The sequence below is a fragment of the Scylla paramamosain genome, chromosome 22, assembly GCF_035594125.1.
Source record: "Scylla paramamosain isolate STU-SP2022 chromosome 22, ASM3559412v1, whole genome shotgun sequence".
Classification (NCBI taxonomy): Eukaryota; Metazoa; Arthropoda; class Malacostraca; order Decapoda; family Portunidae; genus Scylla; species Scylla paramamosain.
The window spans coordinates 9,228,817-9,250,871 of record NC_087172.1 but is presented as its reverse complement, the minus strand read 5'-3'; the positions used below and the strand labels follow the sequence as shown (position 1 = coordinate 9,250,871).

Below are 22,055 nucleotides of genomic sequence, written 5' to 3'. Positions count from 1 at the left end.
AACTTTCCTCACAGGACACCCTGTATTAATATAAGTAATACATGCATGATATTTTGAGTACTCATAATCTATGTAATTTAGTATGTAATCTGAGTATTTTTAAAGTCTAATAATATCTAATAATTTTCACTCTGTTACATTTAAAAGGTTTACAGAAGTGCTGTAAATATTTAATTGACCAAAATTCAATATATTTTATTTTTTCTATATGTTAGGAACATTTAAATTTTGATATTGTGTGACTGCTTGACGTAAAGAAGAGTGTATAACTTTTCTGTATCTTATTCACTTGCACATCATTATAGTAAAGGTAATGTCAATGTACTTCCTTATTGGAATCCTTTCTTAGAATAATTATACCTTTGATCCTGGAATACCCACCAATGGTCACATGTTTCATAGAATACATATCAAATTGTTTGTGAAAGCAAAATAATAACCTGTAGTATTAGGGTAATATTGTTCATGTTGTAGATCATCGGATAGAATCACGGCTGCACATGAAGTGGAAACCACTTGGGCTGGTTGACACAGAAGGTTCTTGGTTTCTCAAGATTCCTGGAAGAGTGGACTGGGAAGTAAATGGACATATCAAGGAAAACATCGTCAAAAAATATATGGTCTGTAAGCACGTTTTTTTTTTTATCTCCAGTTTGGTTACAGGTAAAACAATATGATTGAGTGTTTTTTATGAAGTGCCATGTTTTCTATTAAAAATCACAACCATGACAGCACACTTGAGTGACTGAGATAAAAAAAAAAAAAACACTTTACTGATGGAGTAATTCACATGTTTGTGGATAGATTAGGGAATGTGTATGATAAAGTTTTGTAGAAGGACTGAGAAATTAAATGGAATGACAGACAGGTGACTCTGTAATATGGTGAGCTGTTATTAGATAACTAAAGCTGACCCATGGAAACACAGAACCTGCTTTCCAAAGCTATGATAATCTCTGAAAGGCTTTATTTATATATTTGTCAAATGTTTGTCTGTATGCCAGTCATCTCTTGTGAAATCTGCACAAATAAATTAGACTTTAATGTAAATTTAGGAAGAGAGTGACATTGAAATCTGGCCAGATGGTAAAGAATTCTGAAGATTCAAAGATATGGCCACAAGATCAAGTCATATCAATATATATATACAAACATAATACACAAATTTTGTTCCAAGATAAGGATAGAGTAGGATAGAACAGGGAAGACTACTGGTAGTTGCCAAGGACACATTGATCTTTTTTTTTTTTATATAAGTGGGGCTCTTGCTAAGGGCAACTAAATAGGCAAGCTAATAAAAAAAAATAATAATAAAACCACAAGGTGTCAGTCCCTAAACAGAACAGTCAAAAGGAATATCCAAAATTAAAGAAGTTTCTTGAAACAACCTCCTTGAAAAAGCTAAAGTCATAGGTAAGAAGAAATACAGAAGCATGAAGGGAATTCCTGAGTTTACCATTAAAAGAGTTGAAAGACCAAGAATACAGGTTGATGCTTGTGTTAGGGAGGTAGACAAAATAGGAGTGAAAGTAGAAAGCCTTATGCCTATTGCTGCTATCACTTTGTACATCTTAGTTGCACTTTAGATAGTTGAAGCATAAAGAAATAGAGATATAAACACATTTTCTTCTTTCCTCTTTGGGTATTGGTATTTAAGTGGGTCTTTTTTTCATATTTTATTCAAAATTTTTGTTGCCCTTGGCCAGTGGCCCTTTTACATGAAAAAAAAAGATTGATAATAATAAAATAAATAACTTGATTTCGGGGACATTGGTTGATAGTACCTTCTCATTCTGATCATCTCATGACATTCTGCCACCCTATTTGTGTTGATTATGATACTTCTTTTAACTTTCAGTTTGAAGTTGAAATAAAAGCTGGACACAACTGGCGACTTGAAGCAAGTGGAACATATAGTGACCATTCAACTCTCTTGGAACAGTTACACAACCTTCAATTAGATCTTCATCTTCCAAGCTATGGTCTCACAAGAATCAATATGACAATCCACTCCAACAACCACCGCATGAGCCTTGACACACATGTAAGTTGTGTGACTGGCATATAAGCTGTGTATTTGGCAATTATCTGGTCTTCTTCATATTTTCAAAAGGAATACTCATGAGATTTTGGTAAGGTTAGCAAACTCAGAGTAAAGTGATGTTTATTTATCTTCCAGGTTTTATTAAATGATGGAAGGAAATATGAGGTGAGGATAGCTTATGAAAGGAGGCTAGACCACATGCAAGCACAAGAACATATTCTCCATTTTGAGCTCCACATGCCCAACCAGCTGTACATCCTCAATAGCGCCATTAGTTTTGGTACTGTTATTACTTTTACAAGTGAATTACACCTTGACAGGTAAGATAAAGAGTCAAGACAAATAAAAGTTAGTTTAAGTTTAAATAACCAAAATAATTTGGAAACAAACTTAAGTTTTAAGTCAACTTTATATTTCAAGGCTGAAGTAAAGGATTTTATGGCCTCTAGAACAATGGTCAAACTTATTTGGCTGATTGTGACATGAGTGATTGATGATTCATTAGTTGGCTTTATAATTATGCAAGAACTTTGCTTTTTTCAGCTTTTGTAGTAAGAGTTAGGATGTAGAAATTAAGAGGGAGACAATAGGAGTTAGAACATGAATTGCCAGCTATTCTGAATAACAAGACCATTCCTTGGATGTTGATATATTTTGTGGCAAACTAGCATAGGCCAGTGCCAGGTTATAGAAATTTACCATGGGCTAGGCAGACGCATGATACCTAAGTACCTATCAGGTCACAAGCCTGCAACTAGACACAGTACTTTGCTAAAATGCGATGTGAAATGTCCACCAAGGAGGATAGAATGTTGAAAAGGAGCTTGTTGGAAGTTGGGCACTGGCTGGAGTCTAACTCAGATGAAGGAGCGGGTATGTTATCTAGCCACTGCTTGAAAGGGACTAACTCCCCACTTACTGAGTGGATAGATGTTGGTTTGCTCTGGGATGGTGAATCCACTTGACCCAGATCCTCATTGTTTCATCCACTTGTCATGGTGGATTGTTATACTTTAATTGAACTGATTCCCATCACAATTAGTTACTGTTTAAATGATAGTTCTGACATATTACTGCCACCGAGAAAAAAACATACTGCATCTACCAGCACATTAGACGCATTTTTTTTCTTGAAAAAAATCTGATAATTAACATGAATCTAATGTGGCCGTAGTACAGATGCCTAGACCTGTAAGGTTATAGGTGTGGAGTTGAAGCAGTAGTAAATGTACACTAAGCACAAATATTGCTACTAATAATATTACTATTAATAAAATTCCCTCCCTCCCTCCCCCTCTCTCCCCCTCTCTCTCTCTCTCTCTCTCTCTCTCTCTCTCTCTCTCTCTCTCTCTCTCTCTCTCTCCCTCTCTCTCTCTCTCTCTCTCTCTCTCTCTCTCTCTCTCTCTCCCTCTCTCTCTCTCTCTCTCTCTCTCTCTCAAATCTCTGACAAAATAAGGGAGAGGGGAGGTGACAGGGGAGGAGGTTTGAGACAAGACAAAAAGAGGAAGGGAGAGGAAGAGGAAAAAGATGAAGGGACTTAACGTGGGAAGGAGAATACATGGTGCAAGGAAGAGCAAGAAAAATGAAGGAGGAGGATGGGAGGATGGAGAGAAAGTAGAAAGAATAGATATAAGCAGCTAGGGTGAGGAGTGAGTGAAGAAATAGAGAGAGAGAGAGAGAGAGAGAGAGAGAGAGAGAGAGAGAGAGAGAGAGAGAGAGAGAGAGAGAGAGAGAGAGAATAAGAAAAATCCTGAGAATTGCGAAGTTGAATGAGAATGAAAGTGGATGGAAGGAGCATGAATGCGAAGGAAATAGATGGGGGAAAAAGAAAAGGAGTGGAGGACAGGAAAAGAGAACTCTTAGTTCTCAAATGCAAAGGAAATAGATGGAGGAAAATGATAAGGATTGGAGGACAGGAAAAGAGAATACTTATTCCTCAATAGTATTGAGAAATAAGCATTCTCTTTTTCCTGTCCTCCACTTCTTTTCATTTTCCTCCATCTATTTCCTTCACATTTATGCTCCTTCCATCCATTTTCATTCTCATTCAACTTTGCAATTCTCAGGATTTTTCTTATTCTCTCTCTCTCTCTCTCTCTCTCTCTCTCTCTCTCTCTCTCTCTCTCTCTCTCTCTCGCTCTCTCTCTCTCTCTCTCTCTCTCTCTCTCTCTCTCTCTCTCTCTCTCTCTCTCTCTCTCTCTCTCTCTCTCTCTCTCTCTCTCTCTCTCTCTCTCTCTCTCTCTCTCTCTCTCTCTCTCTCTCTCTCTCTCTCTCTCTCTCTCTCTCTCTCTCTCTCTCTCTCTCTCTCTCTCTCTCACACACACACACACACACACACACACACACACACACACACACACACACACACACACACACACACACACACATGTGCACACATGCAGAGAGAGAGAGAGAGAGAGAGAGAGAGAGAGAGAGAGAGAGAGAGAGAGAGAGAGAGAGAGAGAGAGAGAGAGAGAAAACACACACACACACACACACACACACACACACATGGTTTTAAATATGATGATAGTGCTGCACAGCCACAGGGCTGCATCATGCCAGATGTGAGGACAAAGCACACACACTTTTAGAGATTTTGGTGAAACTTTTGCTGTTGCCTTAGACATACCAAAAACTTTTGATAGAGTCTGGCACAAAGCTTTGATTTCCAAACTACTCACCTATGGCTTCTATCCCTTTCTTTGTAATTTCATCTTACGTTTTCTCTCTGACTGTTCTTTTGCTGCGTTGGTGGATGGTCACTGTTCTAAGTCTATTAACAATGGTGTTCCTCAGGGTTCTGTCCTGTCACCCACTCTCTAACTATTATTCATCAGTGATCTAAACTTCTTTTCTTATCCACTCCTACACTGATGATACCACCTTGCACTAGAGGACCAACCCTTCAGGAAGTAAACAGCTCATGTAGGGAAGCCACAGAACACCTGACTTGTGATCTCCTAAAAATTTCTGGTTGGGGTACAGCAAATTTAGTAATGTTCAATGTGTCATAAATTCAGTTCCTCCATTTATCAACTTGAAACAACCTTCTAGACAACTATCATCTCTTCTCCAGTGACACTCAACTGTCTCCCTCTTCTACACTGAAGATCCTCAATCAGTCCTTTACTTATAATCTAAACTGGAAACTTCACATCTCATCTGCAGCTAAAGCAGCTTCTATGAAGTTAGGTGCTCTATGCCATCTCTGCCAGCTTTTCTCACCTCCCCACCCCAATTGCTAACTCTGTACAGGGGCCTTATCTGTCCATGTTTGGAGTTTGTTTCACATGCAAGGGGAGAGGGGTGTCCACTCACACCACTATTTTAGAGAGGGTGGAATCAGAAGCTTTTCATCCTATCAACTCCTCTCATCTAACTGACTGTCTTCAGCCTCTCTCTCATCACTGCAGTGTTGCAGCTCTTGCTATCTTCTACCAGTATTTTCATGCTTACAAGAATTAACCAGTATTCTCAATCATTCATCCCTTTCTTTGGTAAACTCTGGAACTCCCTGCCTGCTTCTGTATTTCCACCTTCCTATGACTTGAATTCCTTCAAGAGGGAGGTTTCAAGACACTTATTCATCAATTTTTGACCACTGCTTTGACCCTTTTATGGGACTGGCATTTCAGTGGGCATTTTTTTTATTAGATTTTTGTTGCCCTTGGCCAGTGTCCTTCCTACATAAAAAGAAAAAAAAAATTCTAACTGCTCCTCTGATATTACTAATTGCATGCCTCCCCTCCTCCTGTGGCCTGGCTGCATAAGGCTTTCTTCTTTCTCCCTTCATTATTTTGTCCACCTCTCAAATGCAAGAGTTAACCAGTATTCTCAATCATTCATCCCTTTCTCTAGTAAACTCTGGAACTCCCTGCCTTGACTTGAACTCTTTCAAGAGGGAGGTTTCAAGACATTTAGCCTCTGTTTTTTTTTTATTATTCTATCTGACATCCCTTGTTCTCCCTCATTTCCTCTCTCACTTTCTTTCATTCATGTTACATCGCTTCATCTTGTTGCTCACAACAATATATATATATATATATATATATATATATATATATATATATATATATATATATATATATATATATATATATATATATATACAGTAAAATCCCTCTCATCTGGCATTCGAGTATCCGGCAGCTTCAAGTATCCGGCACATTTTTCCGCGAGCCTTAAAATCAATAAAAAATCAATGTGTACTCATAAAATTGATTAAAAATCCCGCGCGAGGCATACTTTGTCCCCTCGCCACCAGAGCGCACTGCACTGTGTTTACTCCGTGACTCAGTCCCCTGTGTGCACTGTTTATCACCTGACGCCTCCATCATGCCTAAAGTTGTAGAAAAGAGGAAGCATGTTGTGCTTACACTTAAGCAGAAGGTAGACATTTGTCGACGATTAAAGAGAGGTGAAAGCAGACAGCAACTAATGGTGGAATATGGTGTGGGCTCATCAACTATTTATGACATTAAATCCCAAATGAAAAAGTTGCGGGATTACATGAAAGCCACCGACACCCCAAAGGAAGCGGAAAATTGTCACACACTGCAGTATCATTGTGGTGAAATGATGGACAAAGTGTTATATGAGTGGTTCAGCTTGAAAAGATCAGAAGGAGTCACAGTTATAGGCCCAATGCTACAACTGTGTGTTGGTGAGTGTGAGGTGGCAGCGCGGGTGGCGACGCGCGGCACGGCGATCAGCTGATCTTTGTTATGGTAAAATGCGTGAGTGTAGGGTGGTGATTGTGGACATAATTTCACTTCTATTCAAGTATCCGGCAATGTTCAAGTATCCGGCATGTTGGCGGTCCCGTTGATGCCGAATAAGAGGGATTTTACTGTATATATATATATATATATATATATATATATATATATATATATATATATATATATATATATATATATATATATATATATATATATATATATATATATATATATATATATATATATATATATATATATATATATATATATATTTTTTTTTTTATGCTGGAGGGACACTGGCCAAGGGCAACAAAAATCCAATAAAAAAAATGCCCACTGAAATGCCAGTCCCATAAAAGGGTCCAAAGCGGTAGTCAAAAAATGAAGAATAAGTGTCTTGAAACCTCCCTCTTGAAGGAATTCAAGTCATAGGAAGGTGGAAATACAGAAGCAGGCAGGGAGTTCCAGAGTTTACCACAGAAAGGGATGAATGATTGAGAATACTGGTTAACTCTTCCGTTAGAGAGGTGGACAGAATAGGGGTGAGAGAAAGAAGAAAGTCTTATTCAGCGAGGCTGCGGGAGGAGGGGAGGCATGCAGTTAGCAAGATCAGAAGAGCAGTTAGCATGAAAATAGTGGTAGAAGACAGCTAGAGATACAACATTGCGGCGATGAGAGAGAGGGTGAAGACAGTCAGTTAGAGGAGAGGAGTTGATGAGACGAAAAGCTTTTGATTCCACCCTGTCTAGAAGAGTGGTATGAGTGGAACTCCCCCCCAGACATGTGAAGCATACTCCATACATGGACTGATAAGGCCCTTGTACAGAGTTAGCAGCATGGTGGGGGGAACTGGCGGGGACGTCTCAGAATGTCTAACTTCATAGAAGATGGAAGGCTTAAGTACCTTTTGTGGGCCACCTCTTTATCATGTATATCACGAGAACAAGCTGTGTTAAACCAAGGTTTGGAAGGTTTAGGTCGAGAAAAAGAGTGAGGAATGTATGCCTCCATGCCAGACACTATCACCTCTGTTATGCACTCATCATGCAAAGACGGGTCTTTGACATGGAACCAGTAGTCATTCCAAGGAAAATCAGCAAAATACCTCCTCAGGTCCCCCCAACTAGCAGAGGCAAAATGCCAGAGGCACCTTCGCTTAGGGGGATCCTGAGGAGGGATTGGAGCGATAGGACAAGATACAGATATGAGATTGTGATCGGAGGAGCCTTGCGTAGAAGAAAGGGTGACAGCATAAGCAGAAGGATTAGAGGTCAGGAAAAGGTCAAGAATGTTGGACGTATCTCCAAGACAGTCAGGAATATGAGTTGGGTGTTGCACCAATTGCTCTAGGTCATGGAGGATAGCAAAGTTGAAGGCTAGTTCATCACCAGGATGGTCAGTGAAGGGAGAGGAAAGCCAAAGCTGGTGGTGAACATTGAAGTCTCCAAGAATGGAGATCTCTGCAAAAGGGAAGAGGGTCAGAATGTTCTCCACTTTGGAAGTTAAGTAGTCAAGGAGTTAGGTGAGAGGTATACAGCACAGATAAATTTAGCTTGAGAGTGACTCTGTAGTCGTAGCCAGATGATGGAAAACTCGGAAGATTCAAAAGCATGGGCACGAGAGTAGGTTAAGTCATTGCGCACATAAATGCAACATCCAGCTTTGGATTGAAAATGAGGATAGAGAAAGTAGGATGGAACAGAAAAGGGGCTACTGTCAGTTGCCTCAGACATCTGAGTTTCAGTGAGGAAAAGAAAATGAGGTTTAGAAGAGGAGAGGTGGTGTTCTACAGATTGAAAATTAGATCTTAGACCGCGAATGTTTCAGAAGTTAATGAAGAAAAATTTGAGCGTGGGTGTCAAAACACTTAGGATCGTCGACAGAAAGGCAGTCCGACCTGGGGACATTTATGGTCCCCTCCCCAGATGGGGACTCCGAGGCTGGTGTAGGAGTCGCCGTAATTGATAATTTTGAAATTTTTGAGTGAAGGGTGTGTGTGTGTTATTAGGTGCTTGTAGTTTTGTGTGGAGGAAGAGAGTTATACATATACACACAGTGTATCCCAATTCATTGTGGGGTTATGTTCCAAAAGCATCTGTAAATTACTAAAATTTGTGATATATTGACTGTAGTTCAGAGAGAAAGAGATAGAAAAAAAAGAAAAAGGCTACTAATTAAACCACTCATCTCCTTGCGGTAGTAATGGTGGTTTACCACCAACCTGGTGAATTAGGAACACACACACTGTGTGCATAACACAACGACCACCACCACTGACCGAACTATAACAAGAATGTTATTACAACATTTACATAACACACCAAACCACCATCACAAAGTTAACAACCCATACATGTTGACTGGTTACAAAAACTGCTTTTGCACGACCATCCAACCCAACCAGTACTCAATAGTAACAGAAATGTATAGCACACATAAGAATGTACCAAACCACCACTAACCCAAGTACACTAACCCACAAATAATGTGAGAATAGCAACAAAAATTACTGCACAGCCGGCCAACCAACATCAGCTGGTTCCCACTCTGCCTGCCAACAGCTGACTGATGATAGTGATGGGCTGGTGTGATCCATGCTATTTCCTCTGCCTACCTGCCACCTTATCAGCAGGCAGTGTTGCCAAATATACAAGTGCACCTAAACCCTCATCTGAGTATTTCCTCAACCCGTACCATGATTTAGCGTGTGTGTTTATCAGATATAGTAGTTGATTTTTCTGTGCTAAAGTGGGATTCCTTGCATTGTAAGAATAATTAGGTTCCAATGAAAAAAATGCAAAAAAATGAACCAGCGATAACTGAACCACAATAAAATGGGGGTTCACCGTATATATATATATATATATATATATATATATATATATATATATATATATATATATATATATATATATATATATATATATATATATATATATATATATATATATATATATATATATATATTGTGTGTGTGTGTGTGTGTGTGTGTGTGTGTGTGTGTGTGTATAAAACATTTAACTAAACTTCAAGTTTGTATTTCATTGTTTACAGGTGTAATCTTGGAACATTTTTATCTTTTATTGATGTTTCCCTGGAGTCAGGTTGGCACCACATACAAGTTTCCTTCAGTTATTTGTGTCCCTTGCATCTTTCCCTGTGACTTCCATCCTTTAGAGTTCTACTGTGCCAATTTCCTTATCACATATTTTAAGAACTAATGAAAAATGAAAAAAATAAGAATGGAATAGGCAAAAAAAAGATGAAATATTGGTTTTGATTAAAAAAGAAAAAATAAATCCATTTACCATAACTACTCACAAGATGGATGGAAGTCTTAATGTCTGCCAGGCTGAGGAGGATTCTTATTTATCACTTCCCTCTTCTGGTTAAATACTATGAGGTGGGACTACCTGTTTAACTAGCGTAAGGAACTCTGAGATTCCGATCATGCTTATCTGATTGGTAGTGGTGGTTAGGTAGATGGGCAGCTGACAGCATCCTTCTCAGGCAGGTCAAGGTTGAGGGTGAGTGGCCACTGGTGACCACCTGGTTTTGCTAGGAATGGTGAAAGTGAAGGAGTAACCAAGGCAGTGTCCCTTCAAGTCTGCAGGGCGTCCCTGGCAGTCCCTCGTGATCCCTGGCAATTCCTTGGCAGTCACTTCCTTGACAGTATCTGCAGGGATATTGAGGTGTTATTCCCCTGCTGGTTACCAGTTTGGTGTTATTGGCACATGGTTGGTCATTTCCTACTCACTGTATCTGTCTGGGGAAGTTGCACAATCTGCTGGTCTGGGTAGGAGAGTGGGTGTCTGCCTGTATGCATGCATATTAAGCAGCTGGTCTGGGTAGGAGAGCGGGTGTCTGCCTGTGTGCTTGTTGTGAAAAGATGGAAGGCTCCTGTGGTTCTGAGGTTGAATCCAGATATCAGTCTGCGTGAGGTTGGCAGATTGTGATTGGTTGAGGTTCTTATTGGCACCACTTAGTAACACAGGATCCATACTGTTGTCTCTTACCTCCTACACTTATCTAATATTGTCCTCTGCCTGGTTTTGGAATGATGATTTCAAAATCCTCTTGCTTCAGCAAGTTACAATGTCCATCATAATACATTGCATTCAGCGTGTGCATTTCAAACTACTAAGAGGTGAGTGAGATGCGGCTGAGAGATTTTCAGGGATGACTATGGCAGTTTCTACCAACTCAAGTATAAGAACTGCAATACTCTACCACAGTTCCATCCCTCCATCTCACTCTGTCTTCCCCTTGATCTTCTTTCCTTGACTGGTTTAATATGTTCCTTGTCTTCTTTTATTACTACGTAACTGAACCATCTAATTTTTTTACCTTCTTATCACTTCTGTAATACATTCCACCCTTGGAACATTTTGATACCATCTTGTAAACATATCACCTTTATTGTGTATCTCTGCTATCATGTAATTTATGATCATTTGTGATTTTCAAAATGCTGATTCAAAAGATAGAGACTGATACTCTGTTGATTAATTCATTGAATAATGAATGAATTAATTAATGATTCTTTGAGTAATTAATTAAATTGTTGATTAAGCAGTTAATTAATTGATATAAATAACCTGTAAAATAGGCTCAAATACTGATCCTAGTGATACGCCACTAATGATATGAAACCAGCTATTTAAACTACCATTTATGGCCACTCATTTCTTATTTCATGAAATGTGTGTGAATGCTGTCTGTCAGAGAGAAGGTTATATTTTTTTTGACCAGGTTTCTTCTTTTATACAGAGATTATTCATGCATGTTTTATGGATAGGCTATATTCCTCCAGCCATTTGAGGAAATTATCAGTGGTAATAGTAAGCATGGAATTCAATGAATAATCTCTTAGGAGCATTAAGAACTTTTGGATACCATGATAATTGACTAGAGAATTAATTATGAGTATATGAGTTGGATGTAAATATTAAAAAGTCAAGCAAATTTACCAAACGGGAAAATTTATTTCTAATCCATGTTGTGAATTTAGATGTTTTCATTAAGAAAGTGAATAATTTTGTACTCCTTGTAACCATCTGTGTAGTTTCCATATATCATTTAACTCTAGGATGTCAAGATTGATTGAGATATGTTGTATGTGTTGTGAAGGGAAGGCTTTCTCTAAGAAATGTGTAAAGGAAGTTCACTAGGTAGAAGGTAAACTTGATCAGCTTTATCAAAAGAAAGACATAATCTGGCATATTTAAAATGTGTTGTATGTCTTGTGAAGGGAAGGCTTTCTCTAAGAAATGTGTTAAGGAAGTTCATTAGGTAGAGGGTAAACTTGATCAGCTTTATCAAAAGAAAGACATAATCTGCCATATTTAAGTTTACCCAAATTTATTCATATCTATAATTATCAGCTCAGTTTATTTTCACTACTTTCTCATTATCTGTCTGTTTTCTTTTTAAGTTCTTAACAGCATATGATATATCTACTACTTAACATTGTCATTTATTATGGAAAATGAATTTATGATGAAGACAATGGCAATGATTACTTTTGTCAACAGACAACGTGACATTCATCTGAGTGTGACAGCAGATATTCTGCAACCAAGAAAAACTGGTCTTCAAGTTCTCTTAAAGTGGAATGCTAACAGGTAAGTAGTTATATCACATAGGTGTGTATGTATATTCATCAGGAATATTATTTTAGTGTATAAAAATTTTATTGGTATCCCCAGAATTTTTATGATTTGGCAGAGATGCAGGAAATCATTATGCTGTAGTAAGGAGTGATATAAATATTTTTCAACAGGGATCCAAATCAGAAGATGACGATTGAGATGCTGTATGTGAATCCAAATGACAGAGTGTCTAACTTCACCCTGAATGGCCTCTTATTCTTCTTGGGTCAACAGTATCGAGTCAACTGGATGACTGAGAGAAGATGTAAAAAGTTGTGCTTTCTTGCTATTTTAAGAAATATTTGGAAACTACTGCTTTAGATCATATATTATTCCTATAATTACTCGTCATTCATTGGCACTGTTTTTAGATCATTATTTATTAGTGTTCATGAATGAAAAATCTAACTGTCTTATACTTAATGCAGATTTTCAGAGTTTTATTTAGTTTTGATGTAGATCCCAATATTTCAAAATATTAAACTACTTTCAAATGAAAAGATATATTTCTAAATGTTTAGGTTGTATTATATATTATGAATAACTCAATCTTTCAGTTGAATATATGGAGAGGGATATGATCTGGGAAAACAGAAATGAAGGATCCTTCAGCTGGATGGAGCAGAGTGGTCACTTGCAGGAGATAGCAGCTAATGTGACCATGAGGTTCAGACGTGGTAACACAGCAGAATTGTATGGCATGTTTGACTTGGATACACCATTCCTGCATTGGAAAAAAAATTATCTTGAACTAAAGTAAGTAAAGGAACATTTCATGTCAGAGTGATATATTACCAATAAATTTATCTTTTTAATCAATTAGTGTAAAGTTCCACTTAAATGGAGAGTCCATCGTGAAAATACAAAAATATTTTTTGAAAAAAAAAATTTAGTTATATGGTCTGTGGTGACACCTGGGTAATCTTTTGGCTATTGAATGGTGGGAGTTTTTTTTTGGTTATACACAGTTTAAATGCCCAGAATGAAGGTATTTAAATGGTCACTGCATGGGCATGGCTTACTAACTAAGGCACACAAAATACTGTCTATATTTTCTATAAATAATCTAAAATAATCACATGAATGCATTCTAGGAAATCTGGCACCTCAACTGCTTTGTGTGGACAACTGAGAGAGGGAATGAGGGTGACTTGCATATCTTAGTGACAGGGAAGATACTCATGTATGTCTCTCTTCCCCTTGCCTGTACCTTTTCTTTATTTCCCAGGTTGATATTACAAATATGCTAATATGTAGAAAGCTTAAGAAGTTTTGGCTGATACCAGCAGCAAGAAGCAGCAGAAATAAGGCATTTAACTAATCACTTCACCTCCCATTATGCTGGTCGCAGTCCCAGATAATTTGTGCAATATACTATGTCCATTGCATGCATTGTAACCAAAACTATTGCCAGAACACCACCAAAGGCCTTCGAAAAAAAATTTGGATATGAGAGGTGCAACCTGTTCACAAAAATTTTTGAACAGGTGTATATATCAAATGGAGATTAGAAATGAGAGAAAAGAGAAAAATTACTATGAAAACAGCAATGAAGAAAATGAGGAAGACAGATAAAGGAACTACAACCAAAAACTATGTAGTTGAAGAATTTTCATGGAATTTTGTAACAATGAGGGGTGTGGCATGCTCTGACATCCTCACTTTTGATGGATTAATGCCTTTATAATAGGGGACTAGGTGCCAGATCTTTTTATACACATACTGATGTGTGATTACTGATCCCACAAAATCCACATTAAAGCAGCAATGACAGTTAAATACCTATACTGGGGCATAGAAACTTTAGCAAAACTTCAAACGTGCTTTTCTCAAAACTACAGTCTGTACTAAAAGTTTGTGTGGCCCAAACACAACAACTGTAAACAGTATCAAACAGTACTTTAACAGTACTGAGTACTTAAAAATGGTTAGTATTTCAGGGGTCTTCCTTTCTTTTCAGGCACTCCTTGAGATATTTTGGGACAGAATCGGCAAGTTTCTTAGATGTTGTGGGTTGATATTCCTCTACACTTGTTGCACTGCTTCGATTAGTTGTGGGATGGAGTGTGTGTCATGCTATTTAGATTCCTTTTCACGATAACTCACAGATTTTCATTTGGGTTCAAATCTAGAGAATTTCCTGGCCAGTCTTCAGTAAACTCTGCCTGGCATTTTCATAACCACTTGCACATCACAGGCAGTATGACACAGTGCCCTGTCCTTCATAAAAATGTCAGTCTGGCAAGCCTCAAATCACTAAGGCAGGTGGTCACACAAAAGTTCCAGGTAGGTGTTTTTATTGGGGTTTTTATTCCTCAGCAGCACAATTGAATTTTCTTGACTATGGTACCCAAAAGCACCCCAATCTGCTTTGCATAGTAAGGGTCAAGAAGGTTGCTGCCACTTTTTTTTTCTTTTTATGTAGGAGAGGCATTGGCCAAGGGCAACAAAAATATAGTAAAAAAAGACCCACTGAAATGCTGGTCCCCGAATAGGGTCCAGAGTGGTAGTCAAAGTGGAGGATAAGTGTCTTGAAACCTCCCTCTTGAAGGAGTTCAAGTCATAGGAAGGTGGAAATACAGAAACAGGCAGGGAGTTCCAGAGTTTACCAGAGAAAGGGATGAATGATTGAGAATACTGGTTAACTCTTGCATTAGAGAGGTGGACAGAATAGGAGTGAGAGAAAAAAGAAACTCTTGTGCAGCAAGGCCACAGAAGGAGAGGAGGTATGCAGTTAGTAAGATCAGAAGAGCAATTAGCATGAAGATAGCTGTAGAAGATAGCAAGGGAGGCAACACTATGGTGATGAGAAAGAGGCTGAAGACAGTCAGTTAAAGGAGAGGAGTTGATAAAATGAAAAGCTTTTAATTCCACCCTGTTTAGAAGAACAGTATGATGTGTGAAGCATACTCCATACATGGACAGATAAGGTCCCTGTACAGAGTCAGCAGCTGGAAGGGTGAGAAAAACTGGCGGAGACATCTCAGAACACCTAACTTCATTGAATCTGTTTTAGCTAAAGATATGATGTGAAGTTTCCAGTTTAGATTATAATTAAAGGACAGACCGAACATGTTCAGTGTAGAAGAGGGGAACAGTTGAGTGTCATTGAAGAAGAGGGGATAGTTGTCTGGAAGGTTGTGTTGAGTTGATAGGTGGAGGAATTGAGTTTTTGTAACATTGAACAATACTAAGTTTGCTCTGCCCCAATAAAATTTTAGAGAGATCAGAAGTCAGGCGTTCTGTGGCTTCCCTGCATGAACTGTTTATTTCCTGAAGGGTTGGACATCTATGAAAAGACATGAAAAGTGCAGGTTGGTATCATCACCATAGGAGTGGATAGGAAAAGAAGTTTGGTTGGGAAGGTCATTGGTGAATAATAGGAAGAGAGTGGATAACAGGACAGAACCCTAAGGAACATCATATTAATAGATTTGGGAGAAGAACAGTGACTGTCTGCCACAGCAGCAATAAAATGGTCAGAAAGGAAACTTGAGATGAAGTTACAGAGAAAAGGATAGAAGCCATAGGAGGGTAGTTTGGAAATCAAAGCTTTGTGCCAGACTCTATCAAAAGCTTTTGATATGTCTAAGGCAGCATCAAAAGTCACCAAAATTTCTAAAAGAGGATGACCAAGACTCAATAGGGAAAGCCATAGGATCATCAGTACAGCGGCCTTGACGGAACCTGTACTGGCAATCAGATAGAAGGTTGTGAAGTGATAGAATCTTCCTGTTGAGGATAGATTAAAAACTTTAGATAGGCAGGAAATTAAAGTTATAGGACATAAGTTTGAGAGATTGGAAGTCACCCTTTTTAGGAACATGCTGAATGTAGACAAACTTCCAGCAAGAAGGAAAGGTAGATGTTGACAGATAGAGTTGAAAAAGTTTGACTAGGCAAGGTGCAAGCACAGAGGTGCAGTTTCAGAAAATAGTAGGAGGGACTCTATCAGGGCTGTAAACTTTCCGAGTCTTAAGGCCAGCAAGGGCATGGAAAACATCATTGCAAAGAATTTTAACAGGCAATATGAAATAGTCAGAGGGTGGAGGAGAGGGATGAACAAGCCTTGAATCATCCAAGATAGAGTTTTTAGCAAAGGTTTGAGTGAAGAGTTCAGCTTTAGGGATAGATGAGATGGCAGTGGTGCCATCTGTTTGAAATAAAGGAGGGAAAAAAGAAGAAGCAAAGTTATTGGAGATGTTTTTGGCTTGGTGTCAGAAGACACAAGGGGAGTTAGATCTTGTTCCCAGCCACTGAAAAAAGTGATTTATTACTCCATAAGATCTGCCACCACTTTGCTGTATCCCACTCTGAATATTTCTGGCAAAAAGCAATCTTGTTCTTCATTTGTTGGTGAACTGGATGAGGCTTGCCGTAAGGATGGCAGCCGTGATAATGTAACCTGTCGTACAGGATGCGCTGCACTATCCTCTTGGAGACATCAGCCAGCAGTAGTGTGTTATTTCCTTTTATTTCACCTGCTGAAATCTGCGGGTTAACTTTGATTTGCCTCCGGATCATGTTTGCAGTTCATTGAGTAGTTGTTATTGGCCTCCCAGAGTGATGTCCATGTTTGGGTAAATCCATGGTGCTACCAATCCTGTAATCCTTGAAATCTTCACAGATTGCCCTGACTTGTAGAGTGACACAATGCTGATCAGTTGCTCTTTTGTAGTGTGACTCAGATTTATCATATCTTCTGTTTAGGGAACAATGAGACTGCTTTAAGGTCACTCACTCTCGGACAACTTAGAAAAAAAAAAAATAATAGTCTGGAAGCCAATATGAGACATGCCCCAAGGCAGTTGCAGTAGTGGAGCATTGCACTGATGCTGCCTGATGTACATTGTCATTATCAACTGCCTATGAGGGAGACTTGGCACACTGTCTCTCAATTATGTTATGACAATGTCACTCACAGATAAGACTATAGCTTTTCGTCTTATCAACTCCTCTCCTCTAACTGACTGTCTTCAGCCTCTGTCTCATTGCTGCAGTGTTGCAACTCTTGCTATCTTCTACCATTATTTTCATACCAACTGCTCTTCTGATCTTGCTTACTACATGCCTCCCCTTCTCCTGTGGCCTTGCTGCAAAAGACTTTCTTCTTTCTCTCATCCCTATTCTGTCCATCTCTCTAATGCAAGAGTTAACCAGTATTCTCAGTCATTCATCCCTTTCTCTGGTAAACTCTGGAACTCCCTGCCTGTTTCTGTATTTCTACCTTCCTATGACTTGAACTCTTTCAAGAGGGAGGTTTCAAGACACTTATCCTGTATTTTTTGACTACCGCTTTTAACTGGACTGGTGCCTCAGTGGGCCTTTTTTTTTTTATTGCAGTTTTGTTGCCCTTGGTTGGTGCCCCTCCTACATAAAATAAAAAAAATCTTTTATCTACTATTTAGTTGAAAAATGGCACCTTAATGAGCCATGTGCAGTCAATCAATATTTGCATAAAGTTGGGTATAATGATCACAATCATCTGTGCTCTTCAGCCATTGGTGTGTCACCTGGTATTGAGCGATACATTACCTACCATTACATTGTTCACCTGAGAAAATGGAGGAGCCAGATTTTACATAAAACATCCATAAGAGTGCTGAATAGTTAAATAATGTCTTTTGTTTTACGCTTGTTGTGTTGGAGCTGCACAAACTTTTGGCATGGACTGTAGTATAAAATTAACTTAAAGTTATTTTCTGCTTTTACTTTTTTATTTATTTATTTATTTTTTTGCATGATTTTGATAGAACTTTTGGATATTCTTGACTAAGTATTGTAGGAAAACTTTTGTTTGGAAAAAAAGCATACTTCTGATAAATTGCAAAATAAAAAAAAAATGTTAATAAAAATAGCTTTCAGAAAACAATAAGACAAATTGTTAGAATAACAATAAATAATTGTCAAATTTGGATTTTACAAGAAAACTAAAAAAAAAAAAAAAAAATAGTGGGTAAAAACTAATTAAAAAAATAATAAAAAAGTAATTTTCCTAATTTTTTTGTTTCATCTGATCAGCATGAAATTTTCATATGATGACCAGGGTGTTAATTTACATAACAAAAAATAATTAATGGCCATAAATGCAATTTTCAATTCATGGCAAACTCTCCCCTTTCTAAACTGGAAACTTCATATCTCATCTCTATCTAAAATAGCTTCTGTGAAGCTAGGCATTTTGAGTTATCTCTGCCAATTTTTTCTCACCCCCCTGAGCTGCTAGCTCTGTTTAGGGGCCTTGTCTGTTCATGTTTGGGTGGTTCCACTCACACTGCTCTTATGGACAGTTTGGAATCAAAAGTATTTTGTCTAACCAACTTTGTCTTCAGCCTCTCTCATTGCCCCAATATTGTATCTCTTGCTATCTTCTACCACTATTTTTGTACTAACTGTCTTCAGCCTCTCTCATTGCCCCAATATTGCATCTCTTGCTATCTTCTACCACTATTTTTGTATTAACTGTCTTCAGCCTCTCTCATTGTCCCAATATTGCATCTCTTGCTATCTTCTACCACTATTTTTGTACTAACTGCTGTTCTGATCTTACCAGCTGCATGCCTACCCTCCTCTCACATTCTCACTACTTCTTCTCATCCCTATTCAGTCCACTTTTCTAATGTAAAGGTTAAGCAGTGTAATCAGTATTCTCAATCACTCATTCCTTATTTCTGGTAAACTCTGGAACTCCCTGCATGTTTTTGTATTTCTTTCTATGATCTGAACTCTTTCAAGAGGGAAGTTTTAAGATACTTATCCTCCAACTTTGGATGATCCTTTTTGGACCTCACTCTAGGGACTGGCACATAAATGTTTTTTATTTCTCTCTCTCTCTCCTCAACATTGTTGCTCTTGGACATTTTTTTTTTCCTCAACATTGTTGCTCTTGGACAATGAAAAAAGATACAGTTGATGCACATCAGTCCTTATTATATAGAGTCTGTGTTTTATACAGTCTGCTTGTTAAAGAAGAGGCTCATCACCAAGTACATGTGCACAGTCCTTCTTCCTAAATTTTTCAGAAACTTCTGATCACACAATTCCCCATGAGCTTTACTTGTGAGGTCTGTTGTAAAGTATCTGATTTTAGGTTAAAGGACAAAATAGTAGCTTATATTTTAGGCTCAAACAAAGCAATCTCCACACACAACCCTTTCCGGGTGGCAGGGAAGACATATGTAGTAACAAATAAAAAGTAGTCTATATATAGAATTTTTTCCACACAGGGGCATTCCATATTGACTCCAATATATAGACTCATCTGCAAAATTTGATAAATAATTTAATCTAAATATAGAGTGCTGCAAAATTTAATAAAGAATTGAATATATATATATATATATATATATATATATATATATATATATATATATATATATATATATATATATATATATATATATATATATATATATATATATATATATATATATATATATATAAATTTTTATGTATATCTTATAAACTGGTTATAATGTTTATCCATATATAATAGTTTGGAGTCACCATTGATGGTATAGAGGATAGAATCATTAGTCATCTGGAAAATCACCGTCTATGTCCTCTTTTATCAGAGCCATTATATCTTTGAACTTAAGATCGTTGACATACTGTATTTGATTGCATATAAGATGAATGGGGTATATTAAGATGCATCCCCATTTCAGCAGGGCATATTCAGAAAAAAAAAAAAAAAATGATGTATTTAAGCATGTAATGTTTAAAGCTGAACAAAAGCAAGCAATCACAATAGTAAATATATCCTACATAATTGCAGTAATAAAACAGAGGTAGTGGCCTAGTCACGGAAATAAGGGGAAGAAGCCCAGCTGCACAGCCCAGCTGCCGAGATGTCAACAACATATTTGGCATGTCACTGAACAGGGCCGCATTTTCATTTTCAACATTTTCTTACATGATATTATGGTTGAAAAATATGATATAGCACCCTTGCATATAATACAGTGGTGTAAATCTTCAGGTGTATGGGTGAAGGAAATTTAAAAATTAAATCCACTGGAGGCTTCACATTCGCATATAAGATACAGAGTGAGTTTTTGAACCATTTTATGAAAATGGTTCATATGCTGTCAAATATGGTAATACACTTATAGAATGAGAGGAATTAAAAAAAAAAAGAAAAAAAAATCCCTAAAGCTGTAAAGCTGCTTATAGATAGGCAGTGACTTGCTGAAAGGCATACAGTGCTCTCATCTGGCATCTAGGTGTTTAAGCCAGCCTGACATGCCAAATAATGATTTATGTGCATAATTTTGTTAGCAGATAGGAAACATTTATAAATAGACTGTGCTACAACCTAGTATTGTCATGTGAGAGGAAGCATCTATATATAGACTCACTGACAAAAGTCCCAATTTCAAAATATCTATTTGTAGATTCTATACCTGGAATGGGTTAACCCAGTACTTCTTCCATTTTTGGAAACATTTCAAGAGGTTGTTTGGGAATGGTGTTTTGTGCCATTCCAAGTGATTTTTCTTGGCTTGGAAATCTAGGAACCTTTTAGTGGAATCTTCATCTTTTGATGCAAACAGAAATCACAGGAAGCCATGTCTGGAGATTAGGGAACATGGCTGACATAGGAATTCAGTATGTGGAGCAAAGAAATTCTGAATGTTCCTGTATATTGTCTTGATTCAGCTCTCACTTGCTTGACTCTCATAGTTGCAGTCTTTTCATTCTTTGTATCTGGTACAGGATTTTTCACCAAGCACTGAATTCTTCAGGTTTGCCAGGCTTTGTACTCTTTAAAGAGACATAGTTCCTGGTGATTTCTGAAGATACCCTTTTAATTTAAAGAGACATAGTTCTTGGTGATTTCTGAAGATACCACTTAAAAGGGTCATGACTTGAAGGTCAAAAGGGGACCCTGCAGAACATAATGGGATGCTCAATAAACACTCTGGATAGGTTTCCAGCAATGAACTGTAAGGGGCCTGCTTTGAAAGATTTGAGAGTCAAAACCCAAAAATCTTGTTATTTTTTCTCTTGTTCTAGAATACTTTTAAACAGACATATTCTAGAGTCAAGATTTTCAGTGGAATGTTAATGGTGACCAACTGTGCCTTGAATAGAATTCCAGTTTTGGAGGGAATCAGAAGTGAACTTTGCTTTTCTATTTTTTTAAATCTTGTTTGTTCTGTTTATTGCATAAAACTCCATTTCTTTCCATTTTCTCACTTATTGTAATACTATACTTGTTTTTAAAATAGTCATCCCTTAACGAAAGTGGTTGTAAGTTGCACTTATTTTTATTAAGTAAAAAAAAAGATATAGGGTATTTATATATTTCCTTAAGCACTTTCATGATCAACCAAAACAGTCACACCTAACTACCTCTCACAGTAATGATGTTGGTCTCTACATCTCTTGTACTTGTAGTGAAGAGCGAATTTGTGTTGCTGTAAGTGCCTGTGCTCCATATACAGCCTATTATGCATCCAGGTATTGAATGTGTTTGCACCTCCATCATTATAATGTCAACTGATTTCAAAGGACTGGAGCATCTGGTCTGAAGATGGAGGATGACTTGTGGCTCATTCTTCCTTTTGTCCATGGTGGTTGTCCATATGTTACCTTACAAACTGCGGGAGCAGTGAACAAGACAAGTTTTCA

The 22,055-nt window shown here is 37.7% G+C and overlaps 1 protein-coding gene across 2 annotated transcripts in view; it reads left to right on the top strand.

Annotated features, from left to right (window-relative positions):
- The window catches only part of LOC135111515 (uncharacterized), a 716,663-nt gene that overhangs the window by 167,373 nt on the left and 527,235 nt on the right, over positions 1 to 22,055 (top strand). For both annotated transcript variants that reach the window (XM_064024883.1, XM_064024882.1), the window contains exons 29-34: positions 475 to 620; positions 1,859 to 2,044; positions 2,180 to 2,364; positions 12,303 to 12,392; positions 12,551 to 12,684; positions 12,977 to 13,175. In XM_064024883.1, the coding sequence (XP_063880953.1) occupies positions 475 to 620; positions 1,859 to 2,044; positions 2,180 to 2,364; positions 12,303 to 12,392; positions 12,551 to 12,684; positions 12,977 to 13,175 (940 nt within the window). The remainder of the gene's footprint in view (positions 1 to 474; positions 621 to 1,858; positions 2,045 to 2,179; positions 2,365 to 12,302; positions 12,393 to 12,550; positions 12,685 to 12,976; positions 13,176 to 22,055) is intronic.